This window comes from Toxotes jaculatrix, chromosome 21 (assembly GCF_017976425.1).
Source record: "Toxotes jaculatrix isolate fToxJac2 chromosome 21, fToxJac2.pri, whole genome shotgun sequence".
NCBI classification, from domain to species: Eukaryota; Metazoa; Chordata; class Actinopteri; family Toxotidae; genus Toxotes; species Toxotes jaculatrix.
The window spans coordinates 7,440,951-7,455,324 of record NC_054414.1 but is presented as its reverse complement, the minus strand read 5'-3'; the positions used below and the strand labels follow the sequence as shown (position 1 = coordinate 7,455,324).

The window sequence follows — 14,374 nt, the reverse complement described above, 5'->3', positions numbered from 1 at the left end:
GTGCTGACTGAGACTCAATTCACCTGGCCAGCTTCTCTTTGTCCCCCACAGACCTCAGACGCCCCCCCCCCCCCAACCCCCCACCCTCCCACCTTCTTCCTCCACCTCCTCCTCCTCTTTGGGTCTCACTGTTTCCCTCCCAAAACAGTCACCCACTTCACACAGAACTCTGATTCTTGCCAATTTCCCAAGTTTTGTCTTCCTGCAATTTTCTCCTTTTTTTATGTCTTCACTGCCTGATATGACTTAATGTGCCTCTCTAACGTTACCCATCTCTCCATTGACTCTGTCCCCCCCCTCATTCAAACGAGCACTTACACGAGAAGAACTGGCCGCACTCCCCAGGCCAGACAATGGACAAAGGGGGTGAGGCAGGCGCAGCTTGGAAAGCCTCTCTCATCAGGTGAGAGGTGATATGCGGGTCTAACTGCTGCTGCATCCAGCCGATGACAGGCCAAGGTGACTTTAAGCACGGGATTTAGAGGGAATTTTGCTGTGTTCACTTTGAACTTGAACCCACAGAGAGCAGAGGCTGATTTGGTGAAGACAGTTTGTGTTTTATTACAGACTTGAGCACTGCTTTCATTGACTCTGGGGGTCAGGATGGACACTGTTCTTGAAGACAAAGTCAGACAAGTGGATGGTAAAAAATAAAGACTATTTTAACATTGAAAACACTGTCTTTCAATATATGTTTGACATGACAGACATAAATGACAGGACTGGATGTCATTGCACCTTCCCATGAATCAGAGTGCAGATATGAGCACATTTTGTTTTTGGTGTTACAATAAACAAAGCACCACAAAGAAAAACTCAAGTCATACCAGTTCAGCCCCATTCTCTGCCAGCAATCTATGAACCTGAACACACAGATATCACCAAAGTGTTGACACTTTGTGTGTGCTCATTTCCCCTCTCCAGTTTGACTTCTTGCTTAAGGGGAGATTGCATTACAAACAGGATAAGGGCCTTTAAAGTACACTCACCCCTCTTCTTACTCAAAACAAAAAAAGGAACTGACACTCCTTTCCTTTTGCAACTCTCTTTAACACTTAAAATACATTGAAATAATACTCATTGCTCTAATGTTATTAACCAATTATTTATATCACTTTAAATTAGCAGTTTTTAATAATAGTTTAGTTAAAGACAAAAGTGCTGATAAAATCTGGATAGTGTCTCTTGAGTCTTTGTCTCCTCTGTCACACAACAGTTGTGACTTTGTTATAGAGATGATTTGAAGCTTAGTGAAAAAATATTCCCTTGTATAAGACAGTGGACCCTGGCATATGACAGGCTACCCAAATTCCTCAGGTTTACAGCAGCTAGGTTGTCTCATAGCTACTCTTCAGTCTTGACAGACTTAAAGCAGTCTCATCCCTGCAGGGCTGGAAGGAGGTCTGCGATGCTCTCCACGTAGTAATCTGGCACCATGCCCTGCCTCTCCGCGCAACCACTCTTCTGATTATCCTCAGCATCCGCCACAGTGCTGACCCCCGTGAGGGTGAGGAGGGTCTTCAGACCACAGTTGGTGCCCAGAAGGATGTCCGTGTCGAGGCGGTCGCCCACCATCAGGCAGCGGTCGCGGTCCACGCCGAACTGAGAGGCAACGCAGTCGAACATGAAGTGGTTGGGTTTGCCCACAGTCTGGGCCTGACGCTGGGCCGCTGTCTCGACAGCCTGCAGCAAACAGCCTGTACCTGAAGGGGAGGAGAGAGGGAAAGGTGGTGAGGTGGTTTTACTTCATGCTCCTACAGATCACAAAAGATCTTATTATATTTCCCTGTGACTTCAACTGATATTTAACTATGTAAAACAAAGTTAACATAAGTTAAAAACATAAGTTCTGTGAGTGTGGACAGTGACAGTGAGTATCCCTACCTGGGACAGCCTTGCCCCCCTCCAGGGGCAACCTGGTGTCCCTGTTGGTTCCCACAAACATACAGTCCTGCTGGGTCAGGTACTGCAAGGCTCTGTTCAGCTTCATGTAACTGAAATGTTCATCAAAACCGACCACCACCGCCTTCACCTCGGGGTCCAGAGGCACGTTGGCCCAGTCCGACTGCTTCCCGGAGATGTGGTCTGGCCCCACCCCGGTCTGCTGGATCCCCACCGCCTCCAGCTCCTGCTTCATGGCGTTGCTGCCTATCAGGTACACCTTACCCTCCAGCTTGCAGACCGTCTTCAGGTACATGGCGGAGCAGTACGCTGTCCCAAACACCTCTTCTTCTTTCACGTTGAAGCCCAGCATGGACATCTTGTCGGCGTACATCTTCCTCGTCTTGCTGCTGTTGTTGGTAACGAAGAAGACCTTCTTCCCGTTTTCTTTAAGCAGGTTTATGACTTGGGGGGCGCCGGGGATGGCCTGGTCCCCCCGCCAGATGACCCCATCGCAGTCAAACAGGACGCTGTCCACGGAGTCCAGCAGTTGTTTCACCAGCGCTCCGTTCAGCCGTGTGCATTTGGACCCAGACATCGGGGAGGACGGAGGGTAACCGAACCGTTACTCACTGGCGGGTTAAAAACAACAACAACAAACAACAGAAACGCCTCAAATCTCCGTCATGTGCCGTTACTGCACGTTGCTTCCCCTACCGAGCCAAAGTCACGGACGTTACCGGCGGTCATAAAAAGTTCAGCAGCACAGTGTGTAGAAACGCCCAGCTTCGTCTTTGTGGTGAATGAACTGATATTCGGTCCAAAAACCCCGGTTGGTTTGAAACGTGTGGTGCTGAGCTTCACCGGAGAGAACACCTGACCTTCCTCTGAGCGTTACATCACTCCTGCAGTTTACTTCCGCACCGGCTTAAAGGGGCAGGAACCACGCACGAGGAATCCCAGTCTTGCTTCCGGTCCACTCCCAGTCACCGTCAGGGCTGTTAACTATTCATTTTAAGACTTTTAACAATCTGCCAATTATTCCCTCGATTAATCGATTGCTCGACAAAACATCAGAAAGCATTTAAAAATCTCCCATCATAACATAGTGCACAAGATCGTTAAATTTCTTGCACTGTCCAACAGTATAAAACATTGAAATAAATAAATTTGACATGAGGTAAACTTTAATTCGTAGGAGTCATCAAATGTTTGACATGTTTATTTGAAAATGATTTTCAAGTTGCAGATACAATTATCATTATGTTCCAGTCACAGACTTAAGCATTAGACTTTCTGAAAAATCAACACTCTGCCATCTTAGAAAATCCCAAAGGTTGTTTAATAACTGTTAAGGCTGTGTTGAAGTAGCAACTCAGTAGTTGAGGTTTTTTTTTCTTTTTGTTTGTTTGTTTTTAAGATGGCTGGGTTCCCAGGTATTTATTTTTCAGATGCTTTGCCTTGTGACTGATGAAATGACAATACATGAAAAACATAAACTGGGGCTACTTCAGACCAGGCACCTCTGATCACATTGTGTATTTATCTCTCTAAGAAACTAATACATAACAGGTATTCTCTGCCACATACTGCACTGTTATTTGAGGTAACTCTTTGATTGCATTAAACTGTAGTTCTCATGTCTTTACAAGCAACAAAACATACATATAAAAACAACTATCGCAGTATGTGTAGTGTATGAATGCAGCACGCATTTTTGATCCCACAACTGTGTTTTAACACACTAATTGATTACCCTGATTTGATTGATTTTAACCCCTGACACAGTTAACTATAGTAAATGTGCCCATTAAATAATCAATACATTCAAATCCCTACTCACCTATAAAACCCAAAAGACAAAAAAAACAACAGTGCATAAATACAAAATTCACAAGCAGAGAACTGAAGCCCTTTTCTGAAGGAAATTACATGTCAGAAGTCTGTGAGCATCTCTGTCGTTTGCTCCACCTTTGGGAGCATTTATGCTTTAATTAATGGTAGCCATAGAATAAAAAAAATGCATTAAATAAGGTGTCCTAAGCCTGCAGCTGGAACATTTCATTGACAATGTTGGTGCACCTGTTGGCACAAGAAGAACTGAAGAAGCCACTTGGCTGACAGGTGAAACCTTTTCAGGTGTCGACTTTTAAGTCCAGTTGCCCTTGATTCAACTCTTCTTGGATAACCAGGATAGAAAGAATCTTCACAGACATGCTGGCACACCTTTTCAATTCATGACATTTCTGTCTTTAGAGACAGTAAATCCAACAGGATGTACAGTAAATGCAGCATAGCAACACAAGTGGCAATATCTTTTTTTAGTTGTCTTTTTTCTGGACAGGTTGTGGAGGGAAGAAAATCTCCCCCAGGTTCCTGAGAAGCCCTCGGCTGTAGTAGTATCTTCTAGAGTGGTCTGGCGCTGGACTACAGAGATGGTCTGTGGTTGAAGTTGGGTGACAGTGCTGACAAACGTAACCTCGACTTTTGTACCACTCGTTGGAGGTCTGATTGACAAGAGCCAGGTAGGAATGGAACAGGGCATAACCCGCCAGCAGGAAGAAGACAAAAACCAGGAAGCCCAACATGAAGACAATTCGGGGAAAGGTCAGGAACAGATGCTGGAGGGAAAGAGGGAAAAAGAAAAGTATTTCACTTCACCGTGAAATATTAAATTGGAAATAAACATGGCGGCAGCATATGTATAGAATATAAGGTGTGTAAGCAGTGCTGAGTCTCACCTGTACGACAAACAGAGGCCCTGCCGGCTGCTGCTCTCCATTTTCATCGATGTAGCTGGCTCTCAGAAGCCCTGAGCGCAGTACAGCGTGAAACAGCATGTCTGCTGTTAGTACGGCAATGTCACCTGCCATGGCACAGACGCTGAAGAGGTAAAGCAAGAAGTACCGAGTGTTCAGAGCACCAATGCAGTTGTTCACCCAGACACAGTGGTGGTCGAAACGCTGGACACACCTGTTGCAGACCCCTGAAACACAGACCGGTGTTTACAGTCAGCACTAAGAAAGATTTATTTTTCCTTTTGACCTTAACATAAAAGGTGATTTGCTAAAATAATACACTCCTATTTGTACAATACCAGCATGACATGATTTGACATGTTTCATCAACAGATAGTAAAAGCAACAATGAGACGAGTATTCACTGAACTTCTACTAACAGGTACAACTGGTATCTGTAACAAGGTACTCACTGCAGTGTTTGGAGCGAGCCGGTTTGACGAGCTGGCAGGTCGGACAGGAGACTCCTGGGTGAAATAATCTCCTGTCATACGGATAGATGTGTAGCTGACCAGCAACTTTCTTCTTTGTCACTGTGCCTGGCAGATGGTGAGCCAAGAGGAGAAAGATGTTGAAACATACTGCAGTAAAATAATCATGTCCAGAGTTAACTTCTCAGTGATATGGGAGTGAACAGGTAAACAAACGCAGAAGAATTCAAGCATTCATGCTGAAAAAAATGTAAACAATAAGCTAGGTTTGGTAAAAAAAAATTAGGACAGCAGCTGCGTCTGGTTTTCCCAAGACATGTATCCACATGAGGATGCTGTATTTTCACCAGTTTTACTGCACCATGGGTGATGCTGTCTAGTCTGTCCCTTGATTACCAGACTCTCTCAGAAAACAGTTTTATCCTCCAGGTGACAAAATAAAATTACTGATGTGCACGGGTGATAAGTAATTACCAACCTCCAAGTTATCACACATAAGAACTCATAATTTGGAGAAAAGAATAAATCTCTGTCATGTTGGGAAGGGTTAAGGTTAGGTTAGGTTAAAGTGCACTTCCCTTGCCTTACACGTTTGTGGGAATAAAATGCAGCTAACATAAAATTAACCTGGGTCTCTCTTGATGCAGAGGTAGAAGAAGAAGGTTTTGATGGCCAGCAGGATGTAAGGCACAGACAGGCTGGTCAGAGTAGTGTCCATCTCCCTGCAGAAGCCAAACACCTCATAGGTGAACTCTGCATACACGGCACACTCCAGAAGGATGTGCAGATAGATGAACATGTTGTTCCTGCAGTTGGAAGCAGATGACACAGAACTGACACAGTTACAGAACGGTTGAACACTAAAATCTAACACTAAAAGGTGAGGTTTCCCAGGTAAGACCAAATGAAATATATCAGGAGAACAGATTTATAGATGGGATCATTTTAACAGCAAACCTTTGATGAAAAAGCCTGTGTAAGGCCCACTGTGAAAACTTCTGGAGCCATTTTGGTGTAATGGGAGCAACTACCTGTAAAGAAAATTAGAAACAGCTTTAAAAGCAGTGGGGATTTTTCTATGTATTTCAAGATATTAGTGAAACAGCGCCGCCAAGTGTCAGTTTGTAGTAACAATGACTTTAGATGCTTTTCTTTCTTACCTTTACGACGGAGTTGAATAGTATATGAAAGGGAGTTTGCGGCTGGCCGGAGTATTTGCAGACTAGGACTATACATGTGAGCACCAGCACGACGTAGATAGCAAACAGAGTGAGGAAATCCATGTCTCACCTGGCAGCGTCACTGAGACAAAACAACAGGTGTTTATGGCACAAACTCACCACGAGCAGGTAGCAGACTCGACAAGACGCCTTGGTTATGTTACTGTTAGGTTTTCTGCTCATTTATGTTAAAACGTGGTTATACGTTCAAAGACAGGGCGTGATTAAAAACTTAGATGAGTTTACGTTAGCATGCTAACCTACATCGGTACTAGACGTTAGCTGCTCATCGATTCTCTAAAGCCATTAAATAATTTCTCCCTTACCTTCTAGTCTAGTCACACATAGCTGCCTTTTAGTGTTTTATCTCTCGTCAACATAGCTGGTTAGGTTTACCCTGTGGCCACCAGCTTCACTTTTGCTCCACGCTCATGCTCTGTAAACAGTGCTATTTCCGTAGCATCGATGTAGCTAACTTCCAAGCTAACAGCTGAACCTGCTGAGGCTGGTAGTGCTGCACGGAGGTGGGCTGGTGCAAGCATGAATGAGAACTGCCCACATATTAATAGTTTTATTCTTCCACAGAGCATCTCCTTTTAGCCCTCACACAATAACTATCACGGGGTGGGTTTTCCATGCTCCTGTATGTTTAATCAGAAATTTTCCTGGATTTATATTAAAAAAAAATGTGGAAAAACTATCCAGATCCTTAAGTAAAAGTGCTAATACCACACTGCACTGTGAAAGCAGTCCATTACAACAAAAAGTCCTGCATTGAAAGTGTTACTTCAGTAAAAGTACTTCAAGTGTTAAAAGTTAAAGCACTCAAGCATATACACTGATCAGGCATAACACTGATCACTAACAGGTGAAGTGAATAACACTAATTATCTCCTAATCATGGCACCTGTTGCTTGGTGGGATATTTTAGGCAGCTGGGGAAGATTTTGTTCTCAGACTTGATTAGAAGCAGGAAGAAATGGACAAGCGTAAGGACTTGAGCGAGTTTGATAAGGGCGAAATTGTGAAAAGAACAGCGTTGAAACGGCGACAGGGTCAGGAGCGGCCAAGGCTCATCGATGCATGTGGGGAGCGAAGACTGTCCCGTGTGGTCCGATCCAGCAGACGAGCTTGGTTTGAGGAGCACCGCAACGAGTTTGAGGTGTTGACTCGGCCTCCTAATTCCCCAGTGCAGTGTTGTAGTTGGATGTGTGGAGCTCATTTGCATTTGAACTTTTCTGTATAGGACTGTAACTAATGTTCTGTTCTCTTTTAAGCGGTTGATTTATTAAAAAATATATCTATATTTGGCTCGGAAATGGTGAGAATTGTTGTCCCCGATACCCAGAGCTTAAAATGACCCCTGAACAATGCTTCTATTGTCCAGTTGTAAGTAAAACCAACAGTAAAACACATGAAATATTAAAAATAAATTAGTTATTAATAAAAAAGCAGCGAAGCCTCACGTTTGAGAAGCTGGAACCATAAAATATTTGGCATTTTTACATCGACAAATTACTAAAACGCATTTTAAAAAGTTACCAGCTAATTTCCCCCTCAGTCATCTAATCAGTTAATTAACTAATTGTCTCAGCTGTGCTTGTACATACTGTTGGATGCCTCAAAATCACACCACTTAAGACTGCAGAATTAAGAGTTTTTACACCAGTACCTACATAAATAATGAACACAGAGTTACTTAGTATTGTTTTCTCTCTGTTATTGCCATGCAGTGCTACGCACAATACAACAAGGGATCACAAGACACCTGCTGGATCTGGTTGCGGACATGGCGCAGCACTCATATTACAGCTCACAGTGCTGGAGAGGGGAGCCTCACTCAGGAGCTGTGTGTGCACATTTATGGATGCTGTTTAAAAAGGTAAGAGATGTGTGGCTGTGCGGGGCTTTGGTCATTTTAAATGTTTCTTACACTTTGTCTTTATAATATAAATGTTCTTATACTAACTGAAAAGGGTGGAACAGTTTTATCAGACTCAGGCGGCTGTGAAATGTCAGGTTTCTTATCATCTTGTCTCACACGAGTTAGCTGTCTTGGCTGTGGTGTAAGAGGAGAGTTTGATTGAAGTGAACAGTGTGTGTTTGCAGATATATGCCGTTTGTGTTTAATTATTCAGTTTGTACTGGACTGCCTGTTCCTCACTGTGTGCTTTGCCACTAATGACAGTTCACACTCCAGTTGGCCCACCTGCAGGCTCCCCCCAATACTTTTTTCTGTAATAAATTCTCATTTTAATGTTTTGCCTGTGACTTGTTAACTGCATCTCCCCATTCTACATAATCTCTCATATTCAAGGGTGGAAGCAAGTAATTACATGTTCTCCTGTTATTTTAGCTGAATAGTTTTTTGTCTTGTGTTCTTTCATGTTGCTGCTTTTGTCTTGACCTATGTGCATTTTAGTGGCTCTGCACAACCACACAGGTGTTTTCATTTCACACTGATTAGACCTCTGCTCTGGTTCATGTTCAGTTTCTGTAAAACAGAGAAAAGCAGCAGATCCTTAGATTTGAGAAGCTGAGACAAAGCAAATGGGTTTCATTGTTGGTTAATTTTCTGTCAATCATCTTACTAATTAATTAATTAATTTATTTATTTATTGATTGATTCAGCACAAAAAACCCTGCTACATAAACGCAATAATTTTATTGTCAGGGATAATGTGAGCATTTAAGGGTTCTAACCTTTTTAATCCTTATTAGTTGCCTGTAATTAGGGATAAATTTACCAGTTTTATTATTGCTTAATCTTTGATAATTATCTTAATGAATCAAACTTTCTGTTAGTATACAAAATTTCCAAAAATAGTGAACAATGGCAAACAAATTGACTGTTTATCAGAATTGGAGCTATTTAATTTCCTGTTCAACTAATTGATGATTTGACTAATTGTTTCAAATCTACCTACAATACTGTTGATTTAGAACATTTAAGCTGCTGTTTGTAAGGAAGGAAAATTTAAAATGTGGTGCCCCCCAGTGGTAGCATCAAAAAAAAAAGAAAAAAGTACTGTGGCAGACAGCAGTGCACGCCCAATCCAGACCAGCCCACTGATTGGACCAGAACACACAGAATGAATGGGCTGAAAGTGACAGAGACTGCACCAGTTTTCACTGCAGTCATCTCGTGGTTCTACAAATAGACCTGTGACATCAGGGTAATCTGAAAGATGCTATAATCAAAAAAAAAAAATTGTAGTGGCTTTAAGATTATCTGATTATTTCACCTTTTCTGTTTTATCAGTCAAAAGCCTGAACTGTGAAATGTTTTCAGTCCAGCTTTGACCTCTGATTTGGACTGTATCATGACATGACTACAGTGTCTTGTAATATATTCTGAGTTACCACCTGATAATACATGTCCTAAGGTATGCAAGGTGTCCATATGGTTCCACTATAGTCAGTGTGTGTATTCATAAAGAGAGGGGAGCATGTGTTGCTTCAGTATTAATGACAAGGGGGTGGGGGAGAGCTGAAGATTCAGTTTATAATCCTACTAATCCTATAGGCTAAAGTCTTAAATTGCCCCTGCTCCTTCTGAATGGACTGAGTGTTTCAGTGTGCTCACACACGCGGACACACACAATTCCAGGCAAGCAGACGCTCCAATTAGTCCTCATCAGGCTTTCTTGCATCGACTCAGAGTGATTCTGGGCCAGGAGCGGTCCCTCGGAGAGCCACCTAGCCAAGAGAGGAGGAGAAGGAAAAAGACACATTGGTGTATTTATAGAAAAATGAGGCCTCACAATACCCTTTTTGGAGAGAGAATTATTAAGGAGCCGAGGTGCGTGGGTGCACGCGTCCCAGTTTTCTGATTAACACTGTGCAAGCAGGCTGGCCCTAGGATGAATCAGGAATGAGACGCAGGACTAACTCCTTGACACACTCTCAAAGAGACTGCGCTGGCTTTTCATGCACACTCACCCTTTGCTCATGAGGAGGCTGCTGTGGTTTCAGGGTGGAGGAATGGGGCTATGTTTTGAGTTTGTCACTCTTTCTGTTTGAATTTGGGTTGTGGGGTGGTCAGGGGGGAGGATTATTTTTTATTTTTATATTTTTTTGCAGTATATTTGAGAGGAGAGATTGGATATTAGCCTGCTAGCAGGCCACCTGCTCTTTGACATTCAAGATGAAGAAGTTTTTGCAAAACAAAAAAGGCAGATACTCTTTTCGGCAGAGCAAACGGGGCTCTCGGTATCCATCTAAAGATTTCTGTAAGTGTTTTTATCGGTTTTGTCCATTGTGTGCATCCTGCTGTGCTGTGGCTTTAGGTGCTGTGGAGCACATCATCAGCCTCCAGCTGAGCTAGAGGGTTTAGAGCAGATTATATTTAGTAAAAACCAACATGTCAGTTTTTGTAATTCTGTATTTGTCACGTTAGAGGTGTTTGTGAATACTGTCAAATGTGGGTTAATTCATTCTCATCTTAATAGGTCAGTCCAAAATATGGCCTTTAGGTGCCTCTACATTTGCTGTTTTGACTTGTCTGCTTGTTTAATCTTTGTCTCTTACCTGCTTGAAACTCATCACTACTATTCAACAGGCAAGACTTGAATGTGCACTGTGAGTAAAAAAAAAAAAAAAAAAAAAATTACTGGAGGAACTTTTGTCTCTCAAGCTAATTAAGGTCACAATCTCTGCGACGCCTTAATTTGATTGGCTGCTATGGAGTTTGTGAACCAGGTCAGGGACCGCTGAGTGTGTCATGGTTGAGGGTAGAGGGTTACAGAGCTGTTCACGATAGTACAACTTGAGACACGGGAGACAGCAGGAGGAAGGAGACAGGGAGCAGCTGCATCAAACTGAATTCTCTTTTAAAACATGCAAAGGATTATTTGATCTAAGCGTGTGTTTACAATGCCGGTCGATTTGAATGCATTGGCTAATGTGGGTAAGTGTTTGTTTCTGCATGTGTGTGTGTGTGTCAAATCCTACATCCTTTTTCTCTCCCATCTCCACCCTTTTTTTTGTCTTTTCCTCCCACCCTTTAAGTCCTTAGCATGCCGACGTCCAACCAGGGCTGGCCTGAGGATTTTGGCTTCCAGCTCGGTGGGAATGGACCCAGCTACATCCTGTCTGTGGAGGAAGGCAGCAGCGCCCATCTGGCGGGGTTGCAGGCGGGAGACCAGGTCCTGGAGATCGAGGGCCACAATGTGTCGACACTGGCTCCACAAGCTGTCATCGCCATCGCCCAGACTCAGAAGAACATCCCTCCCAGTATTGGAGTGGTGTCCCGCATACAGCAGGTATTACAGCTCTCCATCACAGCAGTACTGCATATGTAGGCTAATGGAATGGCCTGTGGAATCACATGGCATAATATAGTAACCTGTAGATCTGGTGTTGTTGTTCTGAGGTCAAACACTGATGCAGATTCTTACATTAAATTTTTTTTTTTTTTTTGTCCCCCCTTGTATTACAGTTGGACATTGTACCAGGTCCAGACGGTCGTTTTGGGTTCACCATCGTAGGCGACTGCCCCCTACTGGTGGAGGACTGTTCACCTTGCTCTCCAGCTGGCCGCGCAGGCCTGAGGGCCGGTGATTACGTAATGGAGGTCAACGGTATCCCAGTAAGGCAGCACGAGACGGCCGCGGCGCTGATCAAGGCCTCCCAGGGGAGGACGCTCCGCCTGGGGGTGCTGTGCCTCGGCCAGAGGCAGAAACGCAGCATCAGCATAGAGGACAGTCAGATGGGAGGAGAGAGTGCACGACTGGACCGTAAACATAAAGCTCTGGAGTTCAACAGGAAGGTATGCTGAAATACAGACAGTTACAGCTGAGTCCAGGTTAATTCCTATACCTGGTCCAGCTGAGTTGGGAGTTAACAGTGCCCCAAAAATGTATTTTATCAATTAGATTCTTATTGTGATTAATGGAGTCCTACACATGTGCAAAGGTTTCTGCCAGTTTTGGTCATTACACAGGAGAGATTTCTGTTTGTGGGTTTTTTGGTTTTTTGTGTATGCATAGTCTTCTTACTGGTTTAAAGTGGGTGGGGTTAATTTGAAAAAAGATAATGTCGTGCATTTCTGTGCACCACAGTTTATTGAGACTGTATTTGTATCTGGTAAGAGTTTTTACATGTTAAAATCTTAACAAGTAATGCCTAAGAATGTTTTTCTTTAACTCTAAGTTTTACTACAGCTTATTTACAGAATTACAGAATATTTAATGTTACAGAGAAATACCTATGGGTTTAAGTTTTTCAGGTATTTTAAAACCCAAAAAAATACATGCATGCAAATATTATAGTAAGACTAAATGTGTGGAATTTCATCCAATGCATAGATATATGCCTTTAAATATTTTATAGTGTGTGTGTGTGTGTGTGTGTGGGGGGGGGGGGGGGGGGGGTGCAAATATGGGCTCACAAAGTTAAAACTCTTTTGATGGAAGGGAAAATATACAAATATATGAGATTTGACTGAGTAAGGCATTTTTCTTGGGACTGAGAATGTTGTAATAACAATCTGCTTTTGTGTAAAACTGTGTGGTGACAGTGTCTCCCTGCCTCTGGCATCACTGTTTTATCAGGTTGACCAGATTTTGGGTGATGAACCTGAAGTGAAAGAGAAACTCTTCACTGTGCTGAAGCAGTATGCAGCAGAGAGGAGAGTGGAGTGGTTGGCCTCTGTCCTGCCAGAGATACTCACCACGGACGAGCATCGACAGCTCATCTCCAGCATCAGGTAAGAGCCCCAGGTTTAATCTCTGATTAGAAGTTTGTTACCTAACATGGTATAGAATAAACTGTTGGTAGAAAATAGAGAAATTATTTGAAAGATGGTTTGAAGTTCAGCGGAAACCTGCATTTTAGTCCAGCAGCAGAAACGGTGTGTTATCCAAAGGCATTCAATGCAGTCTGTAACCGAGACATCCTTGTTTGTGTGTAGCTGGTGGACCCTTATCACATGGCACCCCGTTCTGTTCTTATCCTTGTTTCCTGTCATTCTGTGTCAAACTGTCCATTAGCCTCCAATCTAAGCCGCACAAAACCCTAAAAAATGCAGCACTGTCCCACTACAGGCTGTGATCCAAGTGCATAAGAAACAAGATGGTCAGTATTGCAGTTTGTGCTATGGCAAAGCTTCCAGTGTTGTTTAGTTACTACACTATCTCATGGTTTTGTATCCCACTTGTCATTTTCATGTCCCAGTGAAAAGTAAAGTAATCTGCAGGGATTTAATTTAGAATAATCACATAAAACAGGCTTTTCCTGTTGCTCATTCTGTCGCAGGATGGATTAGAGGGGGTCTCACCCGCTGTCAGCCATTATAAAGCTACACTTTAGGTTTAGGTGGGCCCCATCTGGCACTAGGGGTAAATCCACAGTGACCCTCCAAGTCGCTTAAAGTGTCATCATCTGTGTTAGTGAAACTGAGAGACTCAACTGACTTGGAGGGGCCCGAGCTTAGAGTTTTTAGCTGCAAATGAGGATTGGCAACGCGAACTGAATTCACAGCATGGAGGTGTCTGTGATGATGAGCCACAGACAGATTTTGTTGAGTGCTCGCTTCATGGAAACATCTTTCAGTACTGGTGGCCATACTGCTCTGTATCCACAGTGAGTTTTAAAAAAAAAACTGGAGCTGCACCCACAGGTTTTCTTTGATGGTGTGTCATAAAGTATGTGTCCATGAGATGGAATAATGCCAGGTTACTGAGTGTGAAAAGCCATTCAGACAGCCAGAATTACCTGGTTGTCTCGGTGCCAAAATGACCAGCATTTGTGCTTTTCTCAAAATCCCCAGACAGTTTGTCCACAGATTGGACTCCCAATCTGTTGAGCCAATCATACCTTTTTATTCTCTGACTGCACTGGCTTCCTCCACTACTACTATGCCACAGCTCTGTTCAGTGGTATTAATATACTGTAAGAAGGGTTTCCAGCAGTATGGGGTCAGAGCTGAGGTAGTTGCATTGTTTCCCTAGCTGAAATGACGTGAGGCAACAGGATTTTTCTGCCTTAAATTGATCATGAATAATTCAAATGCTGTCAACTAAGAACTCCTCATTAGTATTTG

General features: G+C 43.2%; 3 protein-coding genes across 4 annotated transcripts in view; 1 reads left to right on the top strand and 2 right to left on the bottom strand.

Annotated features, from left to right (window-relative positions):
- Window positions 1-542: 542 nt before the first annotated feature.
- Window positions 543-2,791, bottom strand: LOC121175766 (phosphoglycolate phosphatase). Its single transcript, XM_041029601.1, has 2 exons — window positions 1,885-2,791; window positions 543-1,703 (listed from the first exon to the last, which is right to left on the bottom strand). Exons 1-2 carry the CDS (start codon window positions 2,477-2,479, stop codon window positions 1,378-1,380), a joined length of 921 nt encoding a protein of 306 aa, XP_040885535.1. The 5' UTR covers window positions 2,480-2,791; the 3' UTR covers window positions 543-1,377.
- Window positions 2,792-3,088: 297 nt separating this feature from the next.
- zdhhc4 (zinc finger DHHC-type palmitoyltransferase 4) lies at window positions 3,089-6,817 on the bottom strand. Of its 2 annotated transcripts, none has more exons than XM_041029284.1 (7): window positions 6,657-6,817; window positions 6,271-6,412; window positions 6,068-6,141; window positions 5,738-5,916; window positions 5,093-5,218; window positions 4,623-4,867; window positions 3,089-4,502 (listed from the first exon to the last, which is right to left on the bottom strand). In XM_041029284.1, the coding sequence occupies exons 2-7, from the start codon at window positions 6,391-6,393 to the stop codon at window positions 4,203-4,205; spliced, it is 1,047 nt and encodes a 348-aa protein (XP_040885218.1). In that variant the 5' UTR covers window positions 6,394-6,412; window positions 6,657-6,817; the 3' UTR covers window positions 3,089-4,202. The 2 variants fall into 2 exon arrangements, with proteins under 2 accessions (XP_040885218.1, XP_040885219.1); XM_041029285.1 differs by having other exon boundaries at window positions 5,738-5,832.
- Window positions 6,818-10,477: 3,660 nt separating this feature from the next.
- The window catches only part of grid2ipb (glutamate receptor, ionotropic, delta 2 (Grid2) interacting protein, b), a 29,073-nt gene continuing 25,176 nt past the window's right edge, over window positions 10,478-14,374 (top strand). Inside the window, exons 1-4 of the mRNA XM_041029283.1 lie at window positions 10,478-10,562; window positions 11,341-11,594; window positions 11,771-12,100; window positions 12,885-13,039. Of these exons, the coding sequence (XP_040885217.1) occupies window positions 10,478-10,562; window positions 11,341-11,594; window positions 11,771-12,100; window positions 12,885-13,039 (824 nt within the window). The remainder of the gene's footprint in view (window positions 10,563-11,340; window positions 11,595-11,770; window positions 12,101-12,884; window positions 13,040-14,374) is intronic.

Coding starts and splice junctions, on each gene's coding strand:
- zdhhc4 (XM_041029284.1), bottom strand. CDS start 6,393: ATGGATTTCCTCACTCTGTTTGCTATCTACGTCGTGCTGGTGCTCACA. Junction 6,142..6,270: donor TATTCAACTCCGTCGTAAAG/GTAAGAAAGAAA, acceptor TTTTCTTTACAG/GTAGTTGCTCCCATTACACC. Junction 5,219..5,737: donor CTGCATCAAGAGAGACCCAG/GTTAATTTTATG, acceptor ACCATCTGCCAG/GCACAGTGACAAAGAAGAAA.
- LOC121175766 (XM_041029601.1), bottom strand. CDS start 2,479: ATGTCTGGGTCCAAATGCACACGGCTGAACGGAGCGCTGGTGAAACAA. Junction 1,704..1,884: donor GGGGGGCAAGGCTGTCCCAG/GTAGGGATACTC, acceptor CCTCCCCTTCAG/GTACAGGCTGTTTGCTGCAG.